We start from the raw sequence: 25,847 nt of genomic DNA, 5'->3' as shown, positions 1-25,847 counted from the left end.
GTGTGTATTGCTTGAGCTAATACATGCGACAAACTTAGACATTTACATGTTGAGTCCCAAAATATCACTCTACCTTTAAATCTGGCACGCATTGCATGCATACGTGTGCCGTGAACTTGTAACGTTTCATTTTCATCTATATGTACTGCTAAATTGAGTTAGCGCGTTGTTGTGCCTGTGTAAAAGAAAAAAAACTTGTGTACGCCAAGAGTATTTAGAAAACAATGCAGTAGCGTTTATCCCGACAATTACAATAAATGCTAAGCACAACATACACTCACAACAAGGAAAGTTTACAGGCCGCTGAATTACCATTACCCGATGACACTGCCATAGCATCGGACCTTCCGAATTTCACTGCTTCCAATGTCCCGCCATTTCGTGCGGTTTGCTGCATGCTCGTCTGATTACCCTTTCACGCGCGCCGATGAAAGACGATTAAGACCATGCTTTCAAACCACAGCATGAGAGATGAGCGTGGGTACGTGTCGAACACGACTACATAGCAAGGACAGCTCGAGAGCTTGGCAGTTCGTAAAGGGAGGGGCTAAAATTTCTCCCAAATAATTGTTCCTCTGAGGGAAGTGTATGAATCGACCGACCTTAAATCAGAATGGCACTCCCTCTTAAAGATGTGCTCAGCCTTACTTTGCGTCTAGTGCTCTGTTGCTCTGTATTTTTGAGATGTGTATCGTGGCGTATCATAACAGCTTTGTAAATAATTTTACTTATTGTAAATAGAATAGATTTTCAACGTAATAAATAAGACGCTTATAAAATGCTATGGCGATGAAGTAATCATTTCAAGTAGCAGCCAGCGGAAGAGATTTTTTATGCCACGGCGGGTTCGGATCACGCTCCCACAGCTATGAAGTTTTTATATCTCTTTAGTATCTTCCACCGCCACTGCGATGCTGGTTTTCCCCTGTAATGAGGCTTTTAAGCTCTCGCTTAAAATAACAAAGTATTAAGGCCACTTGAAAATCGAACGCATTCAATAAAATTCAGCATTCGGGCTGAATAACTGCAATCAGTAAATCTCTGATAACTCTCTGATAATCGATAACTCTCCTGTGGTTGCCATTTTAGTGCCCGAGCGGCTCCACTCCAACGGGAAGCGGTTGTCTGTCTATCCGCAGCCTGCTTCTAGCACGTGTACAACCATAGTCACATGACGTTGGGAAGTTAATACAAGCCGCCCACCGGATTTTGAGCAAAGTAACCACCATGGCAGTTCAGTTAATGATTAGTCGCGAGAGATTCCTCGGGAACAACATGGGTCTCACAAGCTCCACCAGCACTAGCCATCACAGGGTTGTGGCGCGTAGCTTAGCCGCTGCACCTATAAGTCAGGAGCGGAGCCAGGACTTCGAGGGATATGTGTATGTAGAGAATGACAAATTCTACCTCACTACTAGTCTAAATAATGCAATATCATGCAAACGTCAATCATATGTTATATCAAACAAAGTAAGCCAATTCAGGTCAAGCAAAAAAAATAGAAAGCCGAGATAAACCATGCAAAAAGAGGGCTAATGGTGCTAGCGTACGACAGTTCGTGGTTAACCCGAAGCTAAAACACCTGTGATTTTTTTTTGTCACGCTTCTAGCATTGCCCAAACGCTGAGTGTCGATTCCCTACCTTGCTTGCAAGAACTTTGGTTTATAAAATCAGGCGCGCGATTACGTGGTCACACGTCTCACGGGCGACAGGAATAAATCAATATGTGTTCCTGTTATGTGCAGAACCGTACAACTTTGTCTCTTTTAGCACATCGTACAGTCCAGCCCCTAGCGAAAACTAATATGTTTGCAATATACTAGGGGATATTTATATTTTGTTGTATTTTAAACACATTTTGTATTCATGAATGCACTAAAAATATGCCTTAAATAGGTTCCTGAATTATTATGCTTGTTATTGTAAATATATTCTTCAAATTTTTCAAAAATACGTCACTCAAAGCATGCTTCGAGCACGTTTCAAAAACATGAGAAAATATGCATGTGGCTTTAGCATCGTGTCAGTGTATTAAATGTGTACTTTCGGTAATATGGTATTAATACGTCTGATGTGTACGTGACTTAAAGCATGTTCCGAGCAGGTTTGAAACACGTGAAAAAATATGTATGCTCGCTTGAGCATTTTGTCAGTATATTAATAGTGTACTTTCGTAAATATGAAATTAATTCGTCTGTAGCATACTCCAATCTTAACAAACGGGAAGTCCTTTTAATCATATTTGAAGCACAGTTTTAGCTGCCGTAGAACAATCTAGTACTCGAAATCGCGTTTTGGGCAATCGTCTTTGAATGATTGCTATGTATTGAAAGTGTACCTTCGCAAATACGACCTGAATTCGTCCAAAGTATACTTCAGTTGTAATGAATGAGCTTTCAGCGTAAACGTATTTGCAGCACACTTCAAGCTGCCGTTTAAAAGTTAGTGCTCGAAATCGCGTTTCGGGAAATGAAATGTTGGCGTTGCATTTAAAGCGCACTTTCGCAAATGCGAAATTAATTATAGCATATTATACTTCAGTTCTAAAAAATGGGTAGTCCGCGTCAGCATATTTGCAGCACACTTCAAGGTGCCCTGGAAAATTGGCGGTGGTTTAGCTCTGGTTAAACCTGGAGTGACGCGATAGCTACTGCTGGCCGAGGGAGACTTGGTCACGTGACCAAGCACGTTACGAACCACGTGATCAGCCACGGCGCCGCGACGCCGGCAGCTGCTCCACAAAACGTGACCAACCTCGTGACAGCGTGGTGGTGCAGCCAACTGAAGGCTTGGAATGCTACCGTAATGTAGCTATCGCTACAATAACCTAGTATTGGAAATCACGTTTCTGGAATCCGTGAAAATCTCTTTTTCTGTCGTCCATTTGTTTATGTTAACTTCTAGCGGAAAGGCAATCACCACTTATTTAAATTACGTGGACAGCGTGATAGCATTATACCGGCAATGACGCCATGTGCACCTCCGGGCCCGAACATGCCAGTGAAAAGGACCCCGATTGGCAATAACACTTCGGTTGGGCCTAGTTGGTGAATGGTGATACAGATGACGATGTGCGCAAAACATTTGACGAACCACATACACTGGAGATACACAAGGACTGGCGCAACACTAACAACTATTTTATTCCTCTCACACCAACGCTTAGGTATACATTTCTTCACACTTGCGCGAGCTAACAAAAAATTCCAATCATGCGAGATTACTGGCAACGATGCGAGCACAAAAACTTCAATTAGGCGGAGTAAAGTGATAAGGAAGTATCGCTAACACATCCTTCAGCCTTTTTCTTAATATGTAATAATTCGAGAGCCAGCCGCGCGTGTTCGTTTCTGCTCCTTCCCAGAATCGCCGTCTCTTCGAATCGTGTTGCACAAAAGCTGCAGTCAATATTGTGTGACACAAGATGTTCACCTTTGTCACTTTCGTTCCTCACATTTAGCGCATGCTCCCTGAGTCGCTCATTTATGTAGCGCCCTGTTTGCCCTACGTACATCTTTCCACACGAGAGTGTTAAAGCATACAAAACTCCGGTGGAGCAAGGGACAAAGGTTGTCCCAAGCCTGATTTGGCAACCATTCCTTCCATCACCGCACTTGCGGGAGAACAACTTAGAAAGCTTGTTCAGCGCAGAAAACGCCAGTGGGATTCCATGCCTGCTAGCCACTCTCTTGTGTGAAAAAATGTATATCTATGCGTTGGTGTGAGAAAAATAAAACAGTTGTTAGTGTTGCGCCAGTCCTTGTGTTTCTCCCGTGTATGTGGTTCGCCGACTGGTAACGCCAACCGGCTCCCATAGACGCCCAGGTATTTGTTGGTTGACAGTTGGACTCCTGACCGATGCCTGACGCAAGTTACGACTAACGATTATGTACTAGATAGACCGCAGATTCGAACGCGACCACACCGACGTTTGAGCGACAATTGGGGGGCGCACAGTCTTTGTGCAAAAAGCGCCTCACCGGGCAAATTAATGCTTATGCTCACGGGGGGTATATATCAGCCAGGTCAAGCATCAGGCTTGTCGGAGCAGTTCCTGTTTGCTGATGTCACTTTCCGTTGGCAGTTCCTTGTGATTCGACATTATTCCCTGTCAAGCCCCGTCACGTGACCTTAAATTGTCATAGACTTATTGATGACAACGTGTTCTCTCTGGGATTGTCTCTTCATGCTTATAGCCCGTTCAGTCATTACTTCTGTTGTTGACAACATTGATCAGTATTATCCGGCGAATCCGACAATACACTTTTCTTATGCCGAGCCGAAGTTAATAATTAGAATGATTAATTTTATACTAATGTATTTATTGTATATTTCTAGCAAATTTTAACGCATTTAATGTATATTTTTAATATATATTTGATGCACATAATGTAAGTTTTCAGTATATTTTTAATGTATTTAATGTGTACTTTTAGTAATTTTAATGTATACTAAATATACTACGCGGACAGAAAATGCATTGTTGATTCATTTCTGGGAGTGGTCAAAATATTACTCCTAGCATACTTAGAAAGCATTGGTATTCCAACTTAAGCATAGGGACAAAAATAAAAACAAATATGAAATTAATAAATGCGTTCGAAATGCATTTCAGCACCGCATTTTTTCGCTAAGGAAAGGCGGAACGAGCGAGCATTCACACTACCCTGGTTCAGCAGCTGCTTTATTTCGATCGTACGACTACAGTGGTTGGCTTCGCCGACTTTGCGGCACCGCTTTCCTATACCGCAATTGTACCCAAAATAGAACAAGATACGGTTACTGGGGTTTAACGTCCCAAACTCACTCAGGCTATGAGAGATGCCGTAGTGAAGGTCTCCGGTAATTTTGACCGCCTGGGGTTCCTTAACTTGCACTGACGTCGAAGGTTGCTTCACTGGAGATTTTTCGTGAATTGTTTGCTAATAGTCAACGATTCCGACAGCGATGGCGGATTTTGTCCTACACAAGTTCCCTAACGGTATCTCGTTGAAAGAGCACACAGTTGCGCCATATAATCAGCTGCTCGGAAATCGCACCAGCTTAGGGTTGAGAAGGACCATTTGTTTCTGCAACGAAAGATAAATCGCAACCGATTTTGCACAGCGCAACACACTAGACAAGAAGTGAAAGCACGAGCGCTGACTTTCAGCTTAGTTTAATTCCGCTTTACACGAAATATACAACGACCACCTGAACACATAAATCTCAAGATTCGTAAGTCGAGAATAAATAGCGCGAACAATTTTAAATTAAATGACCAACGCCTGCTGAAACGTTCATGGGTTAGGTATGCGCAAATGCGAGAGAAAAAAGAGAGAAAGAGAGAGAGAGGGAAATTGTGTGCACAATACTTTTTCTGATCATTTCTTCATGCATGAGTGATTGTAAAAGAACGGGTACGGTACATTCGCCCTTACAAACATAATCAACCGTTAATTCAGTCAGCATTACGAATGTTATGGGCGGCTCATTGAAAAAAAAAGCGTTAGGTGCGGCTCATTTACTTTTGTGTTCAGTCCCAAAATATTCGCGGCTTAACCATTACATCTGTTGACAAATGAAGCTTATACGAACACTGCACTATGTGCTAGCAAACTGCACTTTTGTAGTACGCCTTTTGGTTTCTGCTAAAGCAGAGTTGGAGTCAAAGCAATAAGAAACGTAGTGCAGTTCTCCCCAGCAGGAATGCGGCCACACATGATGAAACTTGTAAAAGAGAATTTTAAAACCAGCTGGTCTCTCCGGTCTTTTCGGTCTTCTCTTGAACAATGCAAAGAGAGACTGTTTATGATGCAGCTGTAAAGCCGCTCGCAATATTTAGCTTTATCTCGAACCCGTTAACACTGCCAAACTGTCAAATAACCGTTAAAATCTTTGCAGATATCTCCTCGCCTGTTCGACTTTGATCATCAATTTCTGTCGTATAGCGTAGAGAACATTCCCCGGTATAGGCAGAATGAGAGCGTTCATCATGATCTCCCTGCACACTTTGATTTACCAGCATGTGATCAGCAAGGGAAGGTGCCCAGAACGGACGGCTGTTCTCTGGATGCTTCATCATCCTCTCATACTCAACCTCCAGGAGTCGCCTGCACATCGACTGCCTTGAAAGCGGCACGAAGGCGATCCCTCGAATCTAGAAGCCTTCCATGTGGTGTCGTTTGTTAAAAAAAAAGCAGCCGTGCTGGCTCATGTTGATTGTCGTTCGCAACGCCTCCTAAAACTTGTTCTCACACTGTTGCAATTCGCTCAACGACATTTCTTTTGAAGTCTACTGATTGGATTATTTGTCAGCTTTATTTTTATCCTTGGTGCTCTCTTCTTTGCACACGATACTCAAGGATCTCTAAACTCCATTGGTTTATCTCCTGGAGTGTCTGTAGTAAGCCAAAATATTTGAGCTTCTGTTACGTACAGGCTCAGCACAAGTCCTAATGTCAGTTGGGTGCTTTCATACTTTGCAGTGTTGCTCTTCATGCGCATTCCGTGCCTCATCTTGGCTGTGTGCGCAGAAGGAAGTATCTGGCGCGAATTGCTAACGTGTTCTGGACTTGTCGAAGGGGAACGCTATCGTGTGCAGGTTCGAACAAGATAACAAGAGAACAAAGAGATGAAACAAAACAAAACGAAGCCATATTTATAATTTAAATGGAAAAGAGCCGATACGAAACAAAACAAAAAACACACTCAGCACGCGTACAGCACTACAGAATAAAGGAAAGAATTCACCGCGTACTGAGCTTCCCAGGTGAAGCGGGGATGCCTTGCTGACAGGGCGGACGCGGTTGGTTGGAGTGCGACGCGTCGCTGGCGTTGCGTCGAAGAAAGCGGCGCAAGGGAGCTAGGTAATGGTAGGAACGGATAGGAAAACAGGGAAACGCCGGTGGACTCCTGTCGGCAGCCCTAAGAACTTGGCAGCAGCAGAAAGAAGAAGCGTAGCCAGATCCCGTTGACGGTGGCCCGAAATGCCAGAGGCTTAAAACAGGCTATCCAATGGTGCCGTTAAGCAGCACGGACACTCAATCTACCGGCTGCCACCTCCAAGCTTGAAAGGGACGCAGGAGGCTTACGTCGGTGATCAAAGGGAGGCCCACGGCAGCACGGACCCAACGTCCGACGGCTGCCACCTCCACGCTTGAATGACCCGATCTCTGCTTCCCTGTGTTCCTTTACGCCTCGGTGTTCTGACACGTCAGCTCTTCGCTCCTCGCGCTCGCCACGCCCTTTGTAGCCGTCGCCTCGCTTACACCCTTCGCACGCGCACACGCGCAACGCTGGGCTGGCACGTGTATCGCTCCGCTGTCCGCGCACCACTGTGACCGCACCGCGCGAAAATAACCCGGCGATTTCTTGTGCACATCACAGTATCCCGCTTAGATACGGCAGCTTTTTTCAAAGAAAAGTACCAAGCAATAATGGTTACATATATGCTACAACACATTAAAACGTTGTTCCGTTGCTAAACTGAACATAACTACTTCTGAAAGTAAATTGTCGATCTGATTTTATTTCGAGTATTTGTCTCCCAGAATTTCTGCAGGACAATTTTCTCTCGTTATTTTCCGGTATTCGAAATTTTCGGAAATCTCACATCTCTAGAGGCGCCATTGTCAGCGCAGTATACGTCAATGCAGACTAAATTCGTTATTGCAGAGGCCCATATAAAGGCGCCAAATCTGCAAGCTTACTTTGCGCGACGGAGAACGATAGTGTCGTCATTTAGCGCTAATGTGCCAATTATTATACTCCTGAAACTTTCGTTTATGAGCCTCTCTGATAGCTCTGTGTACTGCAGTTGATTGTTTTGATAAATGGTTTTGGGCGTTAATGACCACCGGTACTACTGTTGGCGCAGCAGCAATGGCGATGGCATGAGCCGTGTCGCAAACATCAAGCTGAATTCTCCAAGTCAGAATGAAGACGTCTATCAAATGTAAGTTTTTGCTTGCTCGCTTACATCTTTGTGTGCTTATCGGAGGCTCGCGTCGCAACAACAACTTTCGTGGATACCAATTGCGAAGTGGTGTGACTACATGTGTAGCGGCGTTGTCGCTCCTTATCTTGAACCTGGGAACGGAAGGCCACTCTGCCAAATCGAATACCATTAGTCGCAAAACATGCGGTCTGCATGAGTGACCTGCTTGAAAGGGCGACGGCCGTATCGAATGATATATGTGCTCCAGGAAGCAACGGACACCGTGTATACTCCGCGCAGTGTCTGTAGTTGACACGCTGGTGCGAGAAGTCGCAATTGTTGCTGGCACTCGTACACCAGCGGGCTCTAATACGGCTTACGGCAATCTTCTGCGTGCATCCTACCATTAAAATAACTGGATCCGTGTCTAAAGAACTATACGCCAAGCACAATGACACGGCGGGCTGCACGTTTTAGCTCTTCCAGCACCAAATCCATCTTTAGTAAAGAGCCGCTTAAAATGGAGGCGCCCATGCGGCAGGCAAGACTGTGCTGGGGTTGCCTATTAACATATTAACAGCCGCACGAATTAACACCCCTCTGTAGGAATGTATAACAAACTCAATGAATTGGTAGATGTGCAGAGAACAAGCCAAATACAACGTGTTTGTGAAACTTTACAGGCTTGCGATGTCGCCACGCCTCTGGGTGATCTGGTGCCGGCGACTGCAATGAAAAACAACAAAAAAATATTCCATGACCTATACGCCTGTATATGCATCTCACATATACCACCACATAATTTCATATCAAACCCGACAGATAACCAACGAGAAGAGAGCTTTGCGAATGTCGGATGCAGAAGGGCTACGGTGGAAGAGATTGTCTCTAGTGCCTGGTTGCCAAGATGTTTTTCCGCTGGGAAGGTACGGAGTGCAGGATCAAGAAAATGGGGCAGAATTCCTGATCAATGGAGATATAGGCAGGAAAATCGATAAAATCTTCGGCTGCGACAAAAGTTGCAGCAGTCGCAAGAAAGATTAATAAATTATATGAAGACAAGGTGTTGCACATGTATGCACCGCCGAGTTCTTATGGCTCTAGAAGTTCAAGAAGTTTTGCGGAGGTGTTGAACTGGCGCTGCTGAAGTACAGCTGTGCTGGTCATTTATCAACAAAAGAGATACGGAACCAGCAGGCATGCGAGCAGGCCGTAGGATTGTGTAGTAGAGATATCAAGATAGCAGGGAAAATATGAGTATCTATAGCATTTGCTCTAAGAAATCTGCACAACGTTAATACCTTCTTAAACAAACGCTGGAAGAAAGTGTGCCAATTGATATCTCGAATACAGAAACTAAAAAAGAACCACACTCTATACTGAAGTACCATATAACCATTAGATATTAAATTAAATGGGGCAGTAAAGTCTAGAAACCATGTGATAGTAATGCCAGATTTCGTGTACAGGTCCATAGCTAGCGGAAAATATTACCCTAAAGATGTATACAAAACAGAAAAGATTGCGATGAAAAGTGGAAGGAGCCAAAAAGTTTGCTCGAGAACAGTCAATGCAATTTTTGCATAGGCGCAAAGGACAGCTTAGATAAGCGCAATTTGTGTAGCAGAGAAGGAGGCTATAGTAGCGAGATATTTAAGTAGAAAGCAACTACGAAATACCGCAATGCTTGCCAAGCAAATGACGTTTATATAACGACCTGCTTAGTATACAAACCCCCAACTGCGCAGAAAAGATATAAAGTAAAAAGTTCAAAAATAACGACCGGGAACTAAGATTAGAAATTTAAGACGGGGTTGTTAGAAACGAGGTGTACGCAGTTCTTGAGTTAGAATGCACTATTAGAAATTTGGGTAAGTTAAGGAGATTTGCGGAAAATTCTGTTAATAATTGATATGCTGAAAAATCAGAATTTCGATCATAACTGGACGAAGGTAGCAAGACCTTTGAAACGAATGCACAAGAAAAAGGCAGGAGTGAGAAACCATTCATGGTAGATGCGCAGAAGAAAGGCAAAGATATCGTGCCAAGAATGCATACAATTCGTTACACGTAATAAATCATCACCACTTCTGCCTACCGGAGTGCTTGTGTATAAGCGGGTGCCTCCGCCACTGGGGCTGCAGGCCCGCCTTTTGACACTGATGCCACACAGCGACGACAAGGTGGCATAAGTCACGTGACATGATGCACGGGATAAACGGCCTACGAACACAATAAATCTGGTGTTTCATAGGTCACGAATTCCTGTACGAGTCCTAACCGTGTGCGTTTGGCATGTGTCGATCAAGTCACTATTTGGACAGAGTTGGGCAAGCCGACTTGCTTATAGCTAGTGCTTTTAATTTGTGTTCGGGCTATAGGCTGAGAGGTTTGTACGTTTGTTTGCTGGACTGCCAGAATTCTGTTAAGCTGTTATGAGCCTTCCTCCAGTTTGCTCCTCTGACTGATGCCAAGGTCACAGTGTGGATTCCGAACCACGGAATGCGTACTTCTATGTAGTTGATATAAAAATGAATAGCGCGTGCTGTGCACTGCCATTAAAATTAAGGGTCACAAAAAGCTGATGCTGGTCCGTAGCCATCCACTGCTGTGCTGTTTATGCCCTATCTCTAGGTAAGGGATGTAAAACACGGCATACTAGAAGTTTTTGTGACTTCATGTAAACGGCATGAGGACGGACACAAATCCTTTGTGATTTGTTCGTGCACAGCAGGACCCTACAGGTATGCAAGCTTTGTTAAATGAGAGAAACTCGACTGATGCTTGTACTTTATTCCCGTGACATTTTTCTCTCTTAAAGATGTATTGTTTTCTGTTAAGCGAGTTTGTTGTTCAGGCTTGGGATGCTGTGGGGCGAAGCGGAGAATTTGGAGGAGAACAAAGGCAACAAAGGCCTATGTACTCTTTTATGTCTGTCTTCTGCTCGGTCTCACTGAATTCGCCACATGTGGTACAGCCGGACTCGAGAAGGCACGCGTTCTGCTACGAATGCGCGCATCCAGTTTTGTAGCACACGACACTGCTAGTATGACTTACTCAGGCTGCTTTAAAAATGAGAGTCGCTGCCAGTGGAGAGGATTAGAGCCGACAACTTCAAATCACAATTTCTTGCTCAAATGCACGTGTAGAGCCCTATTTCTTTTTTTAAGTATGCATAATATCGCCATGGGTACAAGCTTCACTGTAAAAGCACGATTTTTTGGTAGACCATGTCATGACCCGTTTAAGACGCACGTGATATGACTGTAAATAAATGCTACAGTGCGATACATGTGTTAAACCTAAATTATGGGCCCGGTTTGAAAAGAACACGTGTGCAAGGTGCCACTATCTGATTTACATAAGAAGTATCGTCATACTTCAAATGATTATCTAGTTGAACATCACGGAATATGTAGCTGTTAGATGGAATTATGTTTCGACTAGCAATGCTGATAGACGGAATAGAAACTAAGTTTTGCTGATGGCAATTCAATAACACAAACTTTAGATCATTGACGGACCTTAGTTGTTATTTGTGGCTGAGAAATTTTTTAAGATGAAACCATTTGAATTCGGTCCTGTAAGTAGCTTTTTACAAGGGTGAGGGGTGTTCCACAGATGCGTTTTACTTCAAGTTTAGCAAAAATATTCTGGTGAATAATTCTGTCAAAGTTTTTTGTTAGATCTTTAATAACCAATGCAGCGTAAAACCCTTCATGTATTCATTTATTTAGTCGCTCAGTAGGTGTAATAAGGACAAATTCTATGCAGCAACCTTAAAAAACACCAAAATGTATGGGGAATGAGGATTCCATCCTATTCAGGTAGTCAATTAAAATTTTCTAAATATATTTTTTAAACTTTGCTGAATAACAACAATATGCATGCAGACCGGCAGTTGGAATCCGCCGCGGTTGCTCAGTCGTTATGACGTTCGGCTGCAGAACCCAAAGGCAGGTTCGACCCGGCCGCGGCGCTCGAATTTCCATGGTGGCGAAATTCTAGGAGTACGTGTACTGTGCGATGTCAGTGCACGTAAAAGAACCCCAAGCGGTTGAATTTTCCGGAGCCCTTCACTGCGGCGTCCCCCATAGCCTGAGTCGCTTTGGGACGTTAAACACCCATAAACCAAACCAGTTGGATGGCAGTAACCTGTCTCACATTTTATAGATTAGAATGATCTTGCCTTCATTATGTCGTCAGGAAATATGCCAATCTTAAAACCTAATTTAACGATAAAAGAGGTGCAATAATTTGGATGTGATTTGAATAATGTCTGCATCTGGATTTTCTTCTCTGGTTATTTATGGTAAAGAATATCTTGTCAGCTGACATTGGTGATGGAAAAAATCAACAAAAAAGGCGGCTGAGTATAAGGATATGTTGATAAGAAGGTGTAGGTATGATAGCAAAGAAGAAACTGCTAAAACCTTCAGTTACGTCAATTGATTGGTCATATTCAAAGCCTTTGTGGAAAATTCTAGAAGCATGGCCATGTTGTGCGTTTCTCTTCTAAAGAGTATTAACTATTTACGATTTCTCATTCTGTTATTACCCGCCTTAGATAATCTCTGTTCAAATAACTTCGTTCAGCCGCTTTAATTCAGTGTTAATATTGTTCCTATGTTTTTTTAAATGTATTACAATTTCTTAATGAAAGGTTTTTAGTCTTTCATTTAGGTTCTCAGGCGATCGCAACAGATATGAATTTTTCTGATAACCAGGAATTATGAGAAAACTATCGCTTTCTTAGATATCTATTCATGTTAACAGTGCGGATGTAATCTCACACAAATGAACAAATTTGGAAAAGGTTTTCTGTCGAATGATAAGCATTGTAATTGTAGACCAGCCGGCGTCTGCAAAATTAGAAACAAAAATTTATTTATTTGCAGAATCATTCTATTCAGAGAAGCTGAGGTGGGTTCCATTATGTGATCGAAGTGTAGAAGTCTAGGCCAGTGATCAGCAACGTCAATATCTAGAACGCGAGCTAGTCCTGAAGAGTGTAAATTAGACAAAACATGATCCATGAATGAGCATTCCCCGTCATGGGTGACACAAATATGAATTTCACTCAAGTTTTCAATACCGTAACTATGAAAAGTACTTGTACAGTTGATACTGGTTGATGATTTTTTATCAAGTAAACTAATATTGATGTCGGCCCGGTCATAATAATAACTTTTGTTTACGGTATGATCAAGCGAACTGCAGAAATAAACTATTGATGTTGATGGTGAACGGCAAAAACAGCAAAGTATGAAGTTTCTGCAGTAAAACCCAAGAAAGCATATGATCCAATTCAATCCAAAAAAATTTGCTGCTGGTTAATGGTGAGGTCAGGTCGTGTCTTTGTGTGTTTTTCAGGACTATAAATAGCTGCACGACCGTGGCTACTACTACGTTTGCGGCAATATCCCTGTGTTTAGTTAGCTAAGCAGAGAATAATTTTGTGGTCAGGTCGTATATATATTTAAGTGATGACGAATAATGAAACTACTAGAAATAAAGAATAATTTAGGTCATCAGTGTCATCGCATTGTTATAGCATTAAAATGAAAAATGAAGCGCTGATATTCAAGAAGCAGCTCAAATTACTTGTTTGTAAAAGGGAAGCAATGTTTATTTTGTTGCAAAGAAAATTTAGTCGAATCCAGCAAGCCTAATGCTTCATTGTGAGATGTCAGATTCACTGCGAATTCGTACACCATTTCTGGTGATTTTCTTGATAGGTTTTATTTGGCAGTTGTCCGTCCATACGAACGTCCACTCTTGTTCTACTCCAGTACTTTGGAAAGCGGGTACTTGTTTGCTGACGGGAGGTGATCATTCACAAAAAGAGGAGAGCTAGAGGCAGATTCCGATATCCCAATGTGACTGTGTCAACGGAGACTCATTGCTAATTTTCGCGCTGTATGATTCAGTGTTGTTCCTGGTAATGCCAGTTTCATTAATCTAACTAATATTATTACTTTACTGTACTCGTTTCAAATTCGATACTTTTTAATTCCTAATCAAGCAGGCATTTTAATTCTTTGTGTGCCTTGTTAAGTGTTCCTTGTAGTTTTCCAAGTAATGGACATTCACCTTCCAAATATATAAGCTGCAATAAGAAAAATTGTCTGAAAAATTTGTGTCTGATGCAAAATTAATATACTACGGTGTTTTTTAGAATATTCATTCCTTCCATATCTTTGCAAAATTGTGGAGGTCACTAAAGACCACTTACGGGCGTTGAAGGCGAAAGCATCAATTTATAAATTATATTTTTCCTTGATGTCTAATAACAGAGCTACTGACATACTATACCATGACCAATGCTGCAAAATGAGCAGTGCCTGGGGCGCAGAGACATTGTGTCACCACGTGAATGTGTGCTGGGTTGGGTACATGAAGACGAAGGGGCACAACTGCAGCACTCGCGTTGCTCTTTTCCTTTTGACTAGTGCGTTATTGAAACATTAGAACACCTGTGTTTTTTTAAAAATGAATTGAATAGTACCTGCTAATTTTTTTTTTTGTATCAGAACGGATCGCATGACAAGCAACTGACTTTGAACTTTCTCTTTGCAGTTTTGAACTCTTGGTCCTTCACATAGGTTGTGTATATTTTCTGCAGTGCATACAGTGTCCATTGTCCACAGGAGGTATAGCAAGTCCACCTCACTTCAATGAGGCAACTGCAACTCTTAATGTTCGTCTCACGCAGTAGTGACAGCGTCTGGTATTCGGAATTTCACTCGCAAATTTATTTTATCACCCATGTTTCTATAAACTCATGATATGAACGTCTTGCATGCTTTTGATTGAAGTGAAGGTTTGTTCAAAGAAGGGCTTTGATTTTGACACAAGTAGCTCTTAAAGGCGTAGAACGCTAGGCATTCCATTGCAGTCAGATAATGTGCAATGGTCAAAGGAAGCAATAAAGTTAGGTGTGGTTCCTTAAGCATACGAGAGGGAGAAGCTTATCAGGGGCTGGAAGGAAATCATAATAAATTGAGCTGTTTCATTCCGCCTAGGAATAGAATAAGACTGCCCGAAAACGCACATGTAGATCGATTATACTTGCAAGACAACCGCGCTAGCTTTCTTTCAGAATGAAATATCCAATACCGCATGTGGCGGAAAAAAATGTTTTGTTTGCATTCTTTATCCTCTGCTCTTTTACCTCAGCACGCGGCCTTACCATTTACTTGGCTGCGTTACAGGAAATGAGAGCCATCGGAAACTGTTGGCATTCGCGGAATTAAGATGATTCAGGTGGTCGTCGACGTCAAAGCGCCTTGTCTTGATACTTCGCGGCCGTCTTAAACTGAGCGAGGCATAAAGCAACGAGGGTTGTGTAGGCAAGTTCTCATAACTACCGAGCTTTTTGTGTTTGGGCACACAAGTTCGCCCCATAGAATATTTGGAGGTCTTTGTCTTCGCCTTCCATGTCTCGGCCCATGCTGTCGTCGAGCCATGTGACAGTAGGAATACACCGAAGTTGATAGACGAAAGCGATACGTATTGAATAGGAAGTCCTTGCAACCCGCAAAATATGATTACTAAGAATATGCAACTTACGTAGCAAACTGTGTTCACAGGCAAATGCTCTTCCCTTCCGCCGCAAAAGCATCCAAGAGGCTTCTGCAATAGAGAAAATTAAGGCTGAAAACCAAAGCACGCTAAGGGCTACTCGAAGCTGATAGGGTACATCACCTCAAAAACGTATCTTAGCGCGATGATTTGTTGTGCCGAGAAGCTAAAACTAAACTGGAAGCACTCCGTACGAAAGACGCTCTTCATCGGTCGTACCCACTGAAATACCTTAATTCTCTGCATAGTTTGCCGCAGAGTTTCGTGTTCGTTCACAGGTTGATGGACACAGCTAACGAACATATATATGATGATGTACATATAGGAATTCAGGCTTCATGCCTGTCAGAACACCAATTGTGAACATGTGTTATTACTGGTATCTATATTTACGCTCAGTTTTGAATACTCACTCAGTCAGTTTTGAATACTCCACTAATGGAAAACGGCTCTTGAAACCTTGAAAAAAATCTACAGTTGACGAACACTACGTTGGTTTTATCAAACGGCACATAATAAGGACATTCTGTCCTTTCAAGTCTGTACTCTTACAGTCATCCCACCATCACACATTTTCTTCCTACGCATTCGCTAAAGTTACAGTTCAGAAAGAGCGCCACAGCAGACGTATAACAACAGGTTAAAATAAAGGTGTGCGATTATCAAACGTTTCCGAAGAAGAATATGATGCTTATACTAACCCTGGAATGTGGAATGAAAAAGCTGACATGCATTATTGAAGTTGTCATTTTATTTGTAATTTCTGGAAAATTTTACGGTGCTCAAAAATGAAGCATTATGTGTTACCTTATCTCATAGTGCAGATAGGTAATCACACGCGTAAAAATTCTCTGTTTGTCTGAATTCAATGACCATTATTAAAAAAATCGAAAATTGATTAGGTGCATGAAATAATACTACGCATTTTGGAGTGATAACTTTGTTCATAATAAAAATATTAATTCATGAAAATATGAGATAAAACTGTGACAGGCTACCAGGTAACAAAATCTTGTAGTGTAAACGATGTTATGTCCTGAGATTTTTTTGCGACTGCCCGATGGAGAAAGTAGCGGCGATAATCTCTCACTGAGCTAAGTTTACCAGCCGCCGCGGTGGCTCAGTGGATATGGTGCTGCGTTGCTGACCCTAAGGATGCCGGTGCAATCCCGGCCGCGGCGTTCGCATTTCGATCTAGGCTAAATGCTGGAGGCCCATGTGCTGTGCGATGTCAGTGCGCGTTAAAGAACCCCAGGTGGCCGAAATTTCCCGAGCCCTCCACTACGGCATCTCTCATATCCTGAGTTGCTTCGGGACGTTAAGCACCATGAACCATAAACCGATGTCACCAGCTTTTTTCCCGAAGAATGAACCATCGTGTCTCACAGGCTACTAGAACTTGCGATTGTCAGCGCGGTTATTGTGCGCAAACTGTTTATCTAATATTGGTTCATTTCAAATAATTGATCTGAGCCATTTAGCGGTCAGCCGAGAAAATAAATTTTAGTGACATCCTCACTTCGGAAGTAGTGCATCTAGACACGCGTGTAGAGGTGAAAATTTGTAACAGCCATAAGCAAGGCTACAGTACCCTCTCTTTTCGAGGACGCAGGTTCCTCGTATTTATACAACTGTTTCGTACAACACCGTAAAATTGCCGTGATTACTGGCACTCGAGTAAATTATTGGTCATTTCATGCGAAATGCACCAGAAATTGCGCTCGACGATCAGAATTGACTTCGAAAATTGATGCGTCTTAGCCGCACTGTCGAACTATTCCTCACGGATTTTGGCTAAAAAAAGTTACCAGTGATGTGAGCGCCCTTCCGAACCAGTGCTAAACTAGGTCTGAGCAAAAAAATTGAGAAAGAAGTAGTGCCGTTATTTTCCGTTGAAACTATTCTGTGAACATGGTTGAAATATTGCGCTCTGGTATAAGGCAGAAATATACTGCCAAAAAAAAAGTTGCACACACATATTTTAGTTTTTTTGCCTAGCCAGAAAATGCTATGTTTACAATTTTTTCAGAATACGCGTGCAAAAGTCGTGAGAAATAATAAACTCGTGATCGGTAGTGCGGGTTAATTACTACATGGCAAAAATTTTTGAACTCGAATAAAACAAACTCAGTTACGCAAAAAATTCCGAAGTTGCAAAAAAGTGTGATTTACCACGTATTCCCTAGTGATGTGGTCAGTCACTGTACAAACTACGGCTCCTTGCATGCCTAATATATATGTTAATATGCTCAGCGGGTATTATCGCAGCATTTTTGTTTCAAGCAAAAATAAAAACCGAAGTTGAATGCCAGCCTGATAGAAAAGTGTCGTCCCGTAATGCCACTGCACTGTGCGGCATGCCTTGGACAGTAAGAGGGAAACAGTGGCCGTTTTGCGCTCTGGCTCCCAAATGAACCTCGAGAGCTGTAGAATGAAGTTGATTTCTTCGTGATGAACAGATTTGAATTAATTATTAGGATACGGCGTAGGCCTTGTCGTGCGTGGTTTGGTACCAGGATCGAATGCAGGTGCCGTGTCCATGCGTTAGTATAGCAAATTCGGTCGTGGTTTTCGGCCTATATAGGCTACCGCCCACCATCGCGGTGCTGACTCCAATAAATCACATTGCCCTGCTCTCTGGGCTTTGTCGTAGAGCATAAAATCTTAGTCCAGACAATTCGCAAGGTATACGCTCTTACTGCAGACGTACGTGATTCTCAAATGGCAGTCTCCTAAGGAAACCAGGCGCCATGACCTGGTGAAAGACTTGGTGAAAGACGTCGATGACCAAGCGAAAACAATCACGTGTTTGAAGCCTAACACGGGTTCCTGCCCGTTAGCAAAGCACATGCTGCAGGGCTGCTCCGGTGCCGCGAAGTCGGGTAAATGCACCTCAAAGTCATCTGACCACATAACGAGAATGCAGTACACCAAGCAAAGACGCTTAGCCCCATCTCACTCTGCGAGGAAGACACTGACCTTCAAATACAACCTCCCGGCCTATTACTGCCTCACTGTAAAAAATAGGCCTTTCTGCTAGCCGCCTTTTATTAAAATTTACTTTCTCAACTTGGAGCTAGAAATATTTTTTTACAGAGTGCCCCTTCTCTTAGAAAGTGCTCTGCACCAATTACCAAACAGATAGGTGGCACTCGTGGGCTCTGCTTCGGCAAAATCATGCTTGTGGGCCTACAAAATGTAAAATGTGTTAACTTAGCCGTCACTAACGGCGTGTCGGCTTAATCGCATGAGCTGAGTTACCTTGGCGCAGTAAAGCGGAGACGTGTTGTCACCAAAACTGTCTGGGCGCACTGCGAGGAAGATATTTGGGCCCTCATATTCTCCGTACTTTAACCATTGAGGAAGATTGCATCGCTTGTCTTGAAAGTCGTCGCAGTAACCAGCCGTCTCGCTACTTGCGTGCACCTCTGTAACTGCCATGCAATATATTTCATCAGAAAGCGGATACTAAAGTTATTTTTCTCTAAAAAAACTGACAAAAACTTACTGGAAGCTATACTAGTAACTCATGATGTTCCGCGTAACACCGTTTCTTATTCACTTTTTTGACTATAATAGTAATCTTCGGCTCAACCTGCGGCAGATAAAACTACATGAACACGTCTCAGCACATGCCTGTGGTGGATGCTGCATTGGTAGAGTCAAATACCTGTCACGGATCCCTGGAGAACACTGGGACCGAAAGAGTGGACTAGGCGACAGGTGTACCCTCACCCGAAAGAATAGACAAGGCGACAGGTGTACCGACACACACGCACATTTAATACACCCTAAACAAACACTACCGCACAAAACTAACAAAATTAACACCAAATACAAAGACTACCAATATACACATCCCTGGAACACTACTACTAGAGTCTCCTACTAGCGTTCTACTGTTAGCGGTTGGCGTTCGTGCTGACGGTTCGGTGCTGATGGAACGTTGTATGGGTCCAGTAGCCGGTGTCGAGGTGGCGTTCGAAGTGCTTAGGCTGGCGTCGCTGGATTTGTCGTTGGCTGCGTCTTACAAGCTCCCGGTCCAAGCGCCAGTGGAAGTGATGTCGCTGTTGTTGGCGTTGAGGGTGCCACCCAGATGGGTGGCAACAGCGCTGGAGGCACCCCTGGCCGTAGCAAGTGGTAGCGTGATCCGTTGACTCCCCAGAACGGGCTCAGGAACGGCAGGAAGTTCACGGTGCGACGCCGTAGAACTCGAGAGCACCTGAGCAATAGCCGGCGTTGCTCCCATCCAGCCGAGGTGTTCCTGATCCGCCGGAACCTCCGCTTCTCTGTCCCCCCCCCCCCCCCCCCTGTGCCTCGCTCTCCCTCGCACTCTTATAACTATGGCTTTGGTACACGTCATTCTTGTCGTTGTCCTCTTCTTCTCTTCTCCACCATTCATCTCTTCCCACCTAACCGAATACTTCGTCATTTTTATTCTTGGGTTAATACATGTCATTCTTATCGTCTTCCTCGTCGTCTTCTCCAAACCTCTTTCGTTTATATTTCTATTTCAAACTTTATTTGTGACAACACGCTGTTCTGTATTTGAGATATGGGATGCGCTGCATCTGCTCTAATATTTGAAAAACATATTTCGGAAGCCAGACGAAATGTTCCCGGTTGCAGGCGACAGTAGGCAGCGCACAAGGGAAGGCGAAAAGCAACCCCCGGAGGAGGGACGCGCTCTCATATGCGCTGATGTGAATAGGGCAGCGCCGCTGAACTTGTAAATACCACACTTGAGAAACGCTGATTCAGGCTACAGTCAGGGCCTGAATATATCATTGTGTGTGCACGTCAAAAATGAGGTTTCTCAGCCCTGTCCCAGCATTTATGCAGTGCGGTTGAGAATATGACTGCAATCACTAACGGTAGTGGCGTTCAAATTCTAAGCATTTTTTTTCTCGCTTAAACCAAGAAACGGTCCCACAAAAGTCGCTGAGCATAACTGAAGTCATATTAGCTATAGAATGAGCTACATTTTGTATGTTGACTTAGACCACGTCACTATAAAATTTAACACTGAATACGCGGCGAATGATACTTCTTTGAATCTGCGATTTTCTTTTAATATCTTACTCTGTTCTATTCGAATCCGCAAAAGTTTCATATGTAGCAAACATACCAGAATGTTGATTAAATATTTAATTTCTCTCACGAATGCCGCGCATGTTTTGCAAACAAAATGCAAAAGCGGCACTTTAGGACTAATCTGAAGAACCAAAAGTTATACACTTTCCTGCTGGCCGCTTATTCTGGGGCTCGTACTACAATGGAACTCTTTTAAAATTTTCAGAAAATCTGCTGAGAGTAAAATTAATACCACAAAATATTTTGTAATTTTTTTTTCTGATAGTTGATTTTTCACACCTCTAGAAAAATCAAGAGGGGTCTCACGTGACCGAAAATTTTTCACAAAAAATTTCGGGAAATTACTACGACAGTGCGACGAAGAGCAACTAAATTTCTAGGAAAAATCAGGAAAGGTCGAGCGCAATCTCTGGTTCCTTGGAACGGAATGAAGTCTGTTCAAACTCCAGCCGCCACGGTGGTTCAGCGGCTATGGCGCACTCCCGCTGAACCAAAAGAAGCTAGGTTGATCCCGGCTGCGGCAGTCAAATTTCGATGGAGGCGAAATGTTAGAGGCTCGTGTTCTCTTCGATGTGAGTGCGCGTTTAAGAAACCCAGGTGGTTGGAATTATCTGGAGTCCTGCACTACGGTGTCCTTCATAGCTTAGGCCACTTTGGAACATTAAAGCACCAAAAGCAACCAATATATTCCATCTATTCTGCAAGCATGCGTTTCCTGCTTGCGTAGCCCGCGCCTCTGATGTCACATTCTCGATGCTGTGTTATTAAACAGTTCACTGCTTACACCTGACTGCAACATAGAAATGATTTGCGGTTTGTATCTTATGCGAGAGAAGCTGTAAGCATGGAAGGAGAACTACAAAATATTGTACATTCCAGCGCGCCTAATAGATTGCAGTCCTCCTACCCCGGCACTGGTCAGGTCCACAGGTAGTTGGCAGTGTGGAGCCGTCCTGCTTCATTTTTAAATGCAGTTTTAAATTGAGACCCACATGTCGGAAAACTCTATCCGGCTTTCTGGTCGTCTCTTCGGTTTTATAGGTGGCAACGTAGAAAGAAATACTTTTCTCTCTAATTTCATTGGAAAGATCATGGGAAAGGGAAGACAAAGAGAGATCGGATGGGGACGGGCGGCAGTGTGGAGGGAGAAATCCCCCTCTCTGCTTTAAGCTGTGAGGTATCTCTTCGCGAAAATGAATAGGTTTAGAATATACGACGGGATATTTTGAATTGTATTTTAAACATCTTTACGTTCATGAATGCACTACAAGTATGCAGGAAATGGGTTCCTGCAATTTCATGCTGGTTATTTTAAATATATTCTTAAAACTCGTCAAACATAGTTCACTTAAAGCATGCTTGGAGCTAGTATAAAATACCCGAAATATATAAATACTGTTTGATGATTTTGTCAATGTATTGAAATTGTACTTTCGTAAATATGAAATTAATTTTCCAAAGTATACCAGGAGTTTCAAGGAAGACTGTACGTAATTGTAAAAAATAGGTTTTTTGAGCTTAAAGTATCGCTTTATCACGTAGTTTTAAAAGTGTTGGAGGACACTAGAACACCGCTGAACCGCTTTAAGTTTTACGCTGGTTAAGTATTTGTTTATAATTAACTCTTTATTTATTATATTTAAGCGCCTAGTTGGAAGGAGAGATTTGCAGCTCGTCGTTAGTAATAGCCACAGCAGTTTTTAGAATCTACAAAACACCACTACCCTTCGCGCTGTGGCCGAGAAAATTTGGCTTTTTGACTAGTTACGTGCACTGAAAAGGTAGATTTTCCTGCATGCTTTTCGAAATTGCATGTATTTTGTCATGCTGTAGCCAAGTTTGGTCGCGTCACAGCGCCGACAATAATGGCATTTTCGGAATTAAAAAATTTAACATTGCTATTAGTAACAGCCGTCTACAAACCTCCAATTTGCAACCAGTTGCGTGCCTGTGATAGTCAGAAGGTCAATTATCAGAAAATAGTTAACCAGGTTACTGCTTAAGACAGTTCACAGGCTTTCCGGAGTCCACGAACATTGCTAATACTATGCTGCAAAAGCCATATTTATACCACAAAATCCTATTATTGGAAATTACTTAGTCTTTTCTGAAACGACCGTTACAGTTTTTTTGCGCCTACGTATTCCCTTTGTGGTCTCTTTTCCTGACACTGAATGAAAGCGCGAGAAATATGAAAAACACAGCACATGACTGCGCTAATGCGCCACCATTATCCAGCCATCCCAACCGTGATTTCAATGAAGGAAATGCGCGAGCGGACAGTGCTCAAGTGTGCCGCCACCACTCAGTTCGACGGGCTGTGCAAAGATATGAGTAAAAAAGAACAGAGGCTACCTTGAAATGCATGACTTAACTTTTTAATTTCTTTGTTATTTTATTTTTGGGATACATTTTTATTTTCGGATCAAGCTCACTGCATGTGAATAATCAGTAAAAGTGCCGGCATTTTCTCCAACCGTGCCCAGGCTGCCCTTCCCAATTTAAAAAAAAATAATAAATGACTCTAGTTGAAACGAAATAACTTCTCTGCACCCCAGATTCACCTTTGTTCGCTTGCCGTGGACGTTGTTTACGAATACGAATGGTGCGTAAAGCAGTCCACGCGTGTGGTTTCCTCCTCGCCACAGCAAGTTTTCTGTCTGCTGGCTTTACTTCAGAGATTCAAATTCGTCGCTGCGAGACTCGAACGCGATTGTGTTAACTAGTACAGTTGTTTCTTTGTGACGTTCTCGTTTTCTTATCAAAGTAGGCATGCATTATTCTGGACTTCGACCTGCCTCCGTATAACTGCTCTTTCGTGCAACATTTTGCGGACGTTGTAGCAGAGAATGGGGGAATGACGTTGCATTGAAGTATTCATCAAAAATTATTTCCTTACCTCGGAGCTTGTTTCATTTCGATGGGTAATCATACCTGGACATTTATTTTTCAGCCTTTCAAGGGTGGGCACTGAAAATAAACGGAACAAAATTATGAGCCAGGACGTAATAATAATGGCCCCTATCTATAAATAAAGGAGTAATTCTCATTGTCATCCATTAAAGCGCATTTGTACAGCTGCAAAGAAAGCCGTTATATCCGTTGCGGATATCTTATTTTGCACCAGTTAAGCTGTAGTTCCTTGTTCGAACTGCGGACCAGGACGAATTTTTCTGAAACTACGAATTTTCTATGGAAGATGCGTAGATATGTTTTGTGGCCGCATGGCCGCGCTTTAGAGGATACCAAACGATTAATTACTCCCTTATATACAAATCGACTTCACCTTGGGGGATTCTCATAAATTTCTGTCCAGGACTGACCGGCCTCAATTTAGTTATAATGAGACTATTTCTCAAAATGTGGAAGAATTCTTAATATACTTTCTGAAGATGCAAGCTGCTATACTTAATGTGCCGCTGCTTTGGCAGGTTTGCGCCATACATGCCTTGTCGGGGCTAACGCTGACTAAAAATATGTAATGTTTTTCAGTTACGCTTTAAACAAATGTTATATTTCTTCCGGCGCATTTACAATTAGCGAGTATTTTGGATCGAGACCCAATATATTCATCGTTCGACAGGTCTCACATCTAATTTAGTTTTACGTGTGTGCTAACATGTCTCCACCGAAGACTTCCTTCAGCTCTTGATATTAGTCATATGCCTAAAAGAACACAAGAAGTGAACTGTTGGATCTATTTAGATAGAAATGTTATTGCGTTTATTTTTGTCCTGAAACCTGATATTACACGTCCAGTTCATAAATCCAATAAAAAAAATCAAACCAAATTTATTCGCCATCATTGATGCTGGAGGGCAAAGTCAAAAATCAATTTAATGCCTTGACAGGGACTGTGCCTCCTGTACAAGGCAACGGTAGCACGCACACTTCGACACATTGCTATTTGTCACAAAAAATGAAAATAAATATAATATAGAAGTACGCACTTCGCAATAATAATAAATGTACAAAAAATACAAATACACACTATATCATAGTGTTAAGCACGTCTCTAGAAACAGCCTCTAAAAAATTGATAACACGTATACAAAACCATCAAAATTCAATTTACAAAGCAATGTAGCGAAACACAACCATTTATGATCATAAAGATGAGGTGTGTATTGAATTGTATGCCACATGAAGTCAATGTGGCGATGAATGTTTAATTTTCCGGTTTAACATGTTCGATTTTTGATACCACAGCATTTGTTTGACATAATTAGCACGAGGACGAGGTTTGCACCATCATTCATTCATTGTTGTTGTGTAAGGATTAGTTCTCATTGTCAATACCGCCAATCTACTAAAAAAATTGTTCCTTGTCCTGCGATGAGTATGATAACGACGCTTTAATATTTCCTGATATAGTTTTCTGAATGCTATAATTTCTAGTGAACGGAATAAACATTCGGTCCGGAATAATGCGAACCGCTTTCTTTTTTAATTCAGGTAATTCAGTAATGCTTGTAAATTTCGTCGTACCCCATACTCGGTGGCTGTAATTTAGGTCAGAAAGAAATAGTGAGTTGAAGATTAGCTTTTTAACCTCTACGGGCATTAAATAACGGTTGAGGTGACTTTTTTTTACAAAATGGCATGCTTTGCAGAAGTGATCTGCCGCGCAAAACGTTCTCTTTACTTAATCAATTAGACATCCTTGCCCTAAATTTGGTAGCAGAATGAAAGCTACGACCTCGAGGTAACGTCCCACTAGCATTGTGACCTCTGGCTGTCATCAATTTGCAGCTTCCCACTCACTACAAAAAAGTAGTCAGACAGCGCAGAAAGGAGTTGAGAGGAAAGTTAACTACTGTAGTGCTTTTTATCTTCTGTACATTTAGTTTCTTTTACGCTTGAAGGTTCCACCTTTTCAACCAGTGGTACCGTAAAGCAATGCGAACCGCCAAATGTGTAATCTGTCAACGTCCTCGTTATAGTGCGGAAGAATACGTATTGTTTATAATGAATTCATGCCACGGTTTGTGCCCGCACAACCACCAAACTGCTTCCAATAATAATCAAGGAAGCCTCAATAATACCAGGACCATCGCTGTACGTGGAACCACAATACTGAATTTCCAATATTTCTTCACTAGAGCAGTCTGCCTTTCATCACTCAGGGCCCGACGAGATGGTTGCTCATCCAGAAATCTACAGGTCCTAGATCTTATCAAGGCCCCTTTGTATCTTTCGGTTTCAAACTGCTGAAGCTCTGCTTTTACGGTAGTGATATCTCCTACAGAT

The 25,847-nt window shown here is 42.5% G+C and overlaps 1 protein-coding gene across 2 annotated transcripts in view; it reads right to left on the bottom strand.

Moving 5' to 3' along the window:
- LOC144118991 (uncharacterized) overlaps nt 1-25,847 on the bottom strand; it is a 142,954-nt gene that overhangs the window by 10,810 nt on the left and 106,297 nt on the right. For both annotated transcript variants that reach the window (XM_077651747.1, XM_077651748.1), the window contains exons 4-5: nt 23,497-23,567; nt 15,492-15,554 (exon numbers count right to left, since the gene is read on the bottom strand). In XM_077651747.1, the coding sequence (XP_077507873.1) occupies nt 15,492-15,554; nt 23,497-23,567 (134 nt within the window). The remainder of the gene's footprint in view (nt 1-15,491; nt 15,555-23,496; nt 23,568-25,847) is intronic.

The sequence above is a fragment of the Amblyomma americanum genome, chromosome 2 (genome assembly GCF_052857255.1).
Source record: "Amblyomma americanum isolate KBUSLIRL-KWMA chromosome 2, ASM5285725v1, whole genome shotgun sequence".
Lineage (NCBI taxonomy): Eukaryota > Metazoa > Arthropoda > Arachnida > Ixodida > Ixodidae > Amblyomma > Amblyomma americanum.
This window is presented reverse-complemented; position numbering and strand designations above follow the sequence as displayed.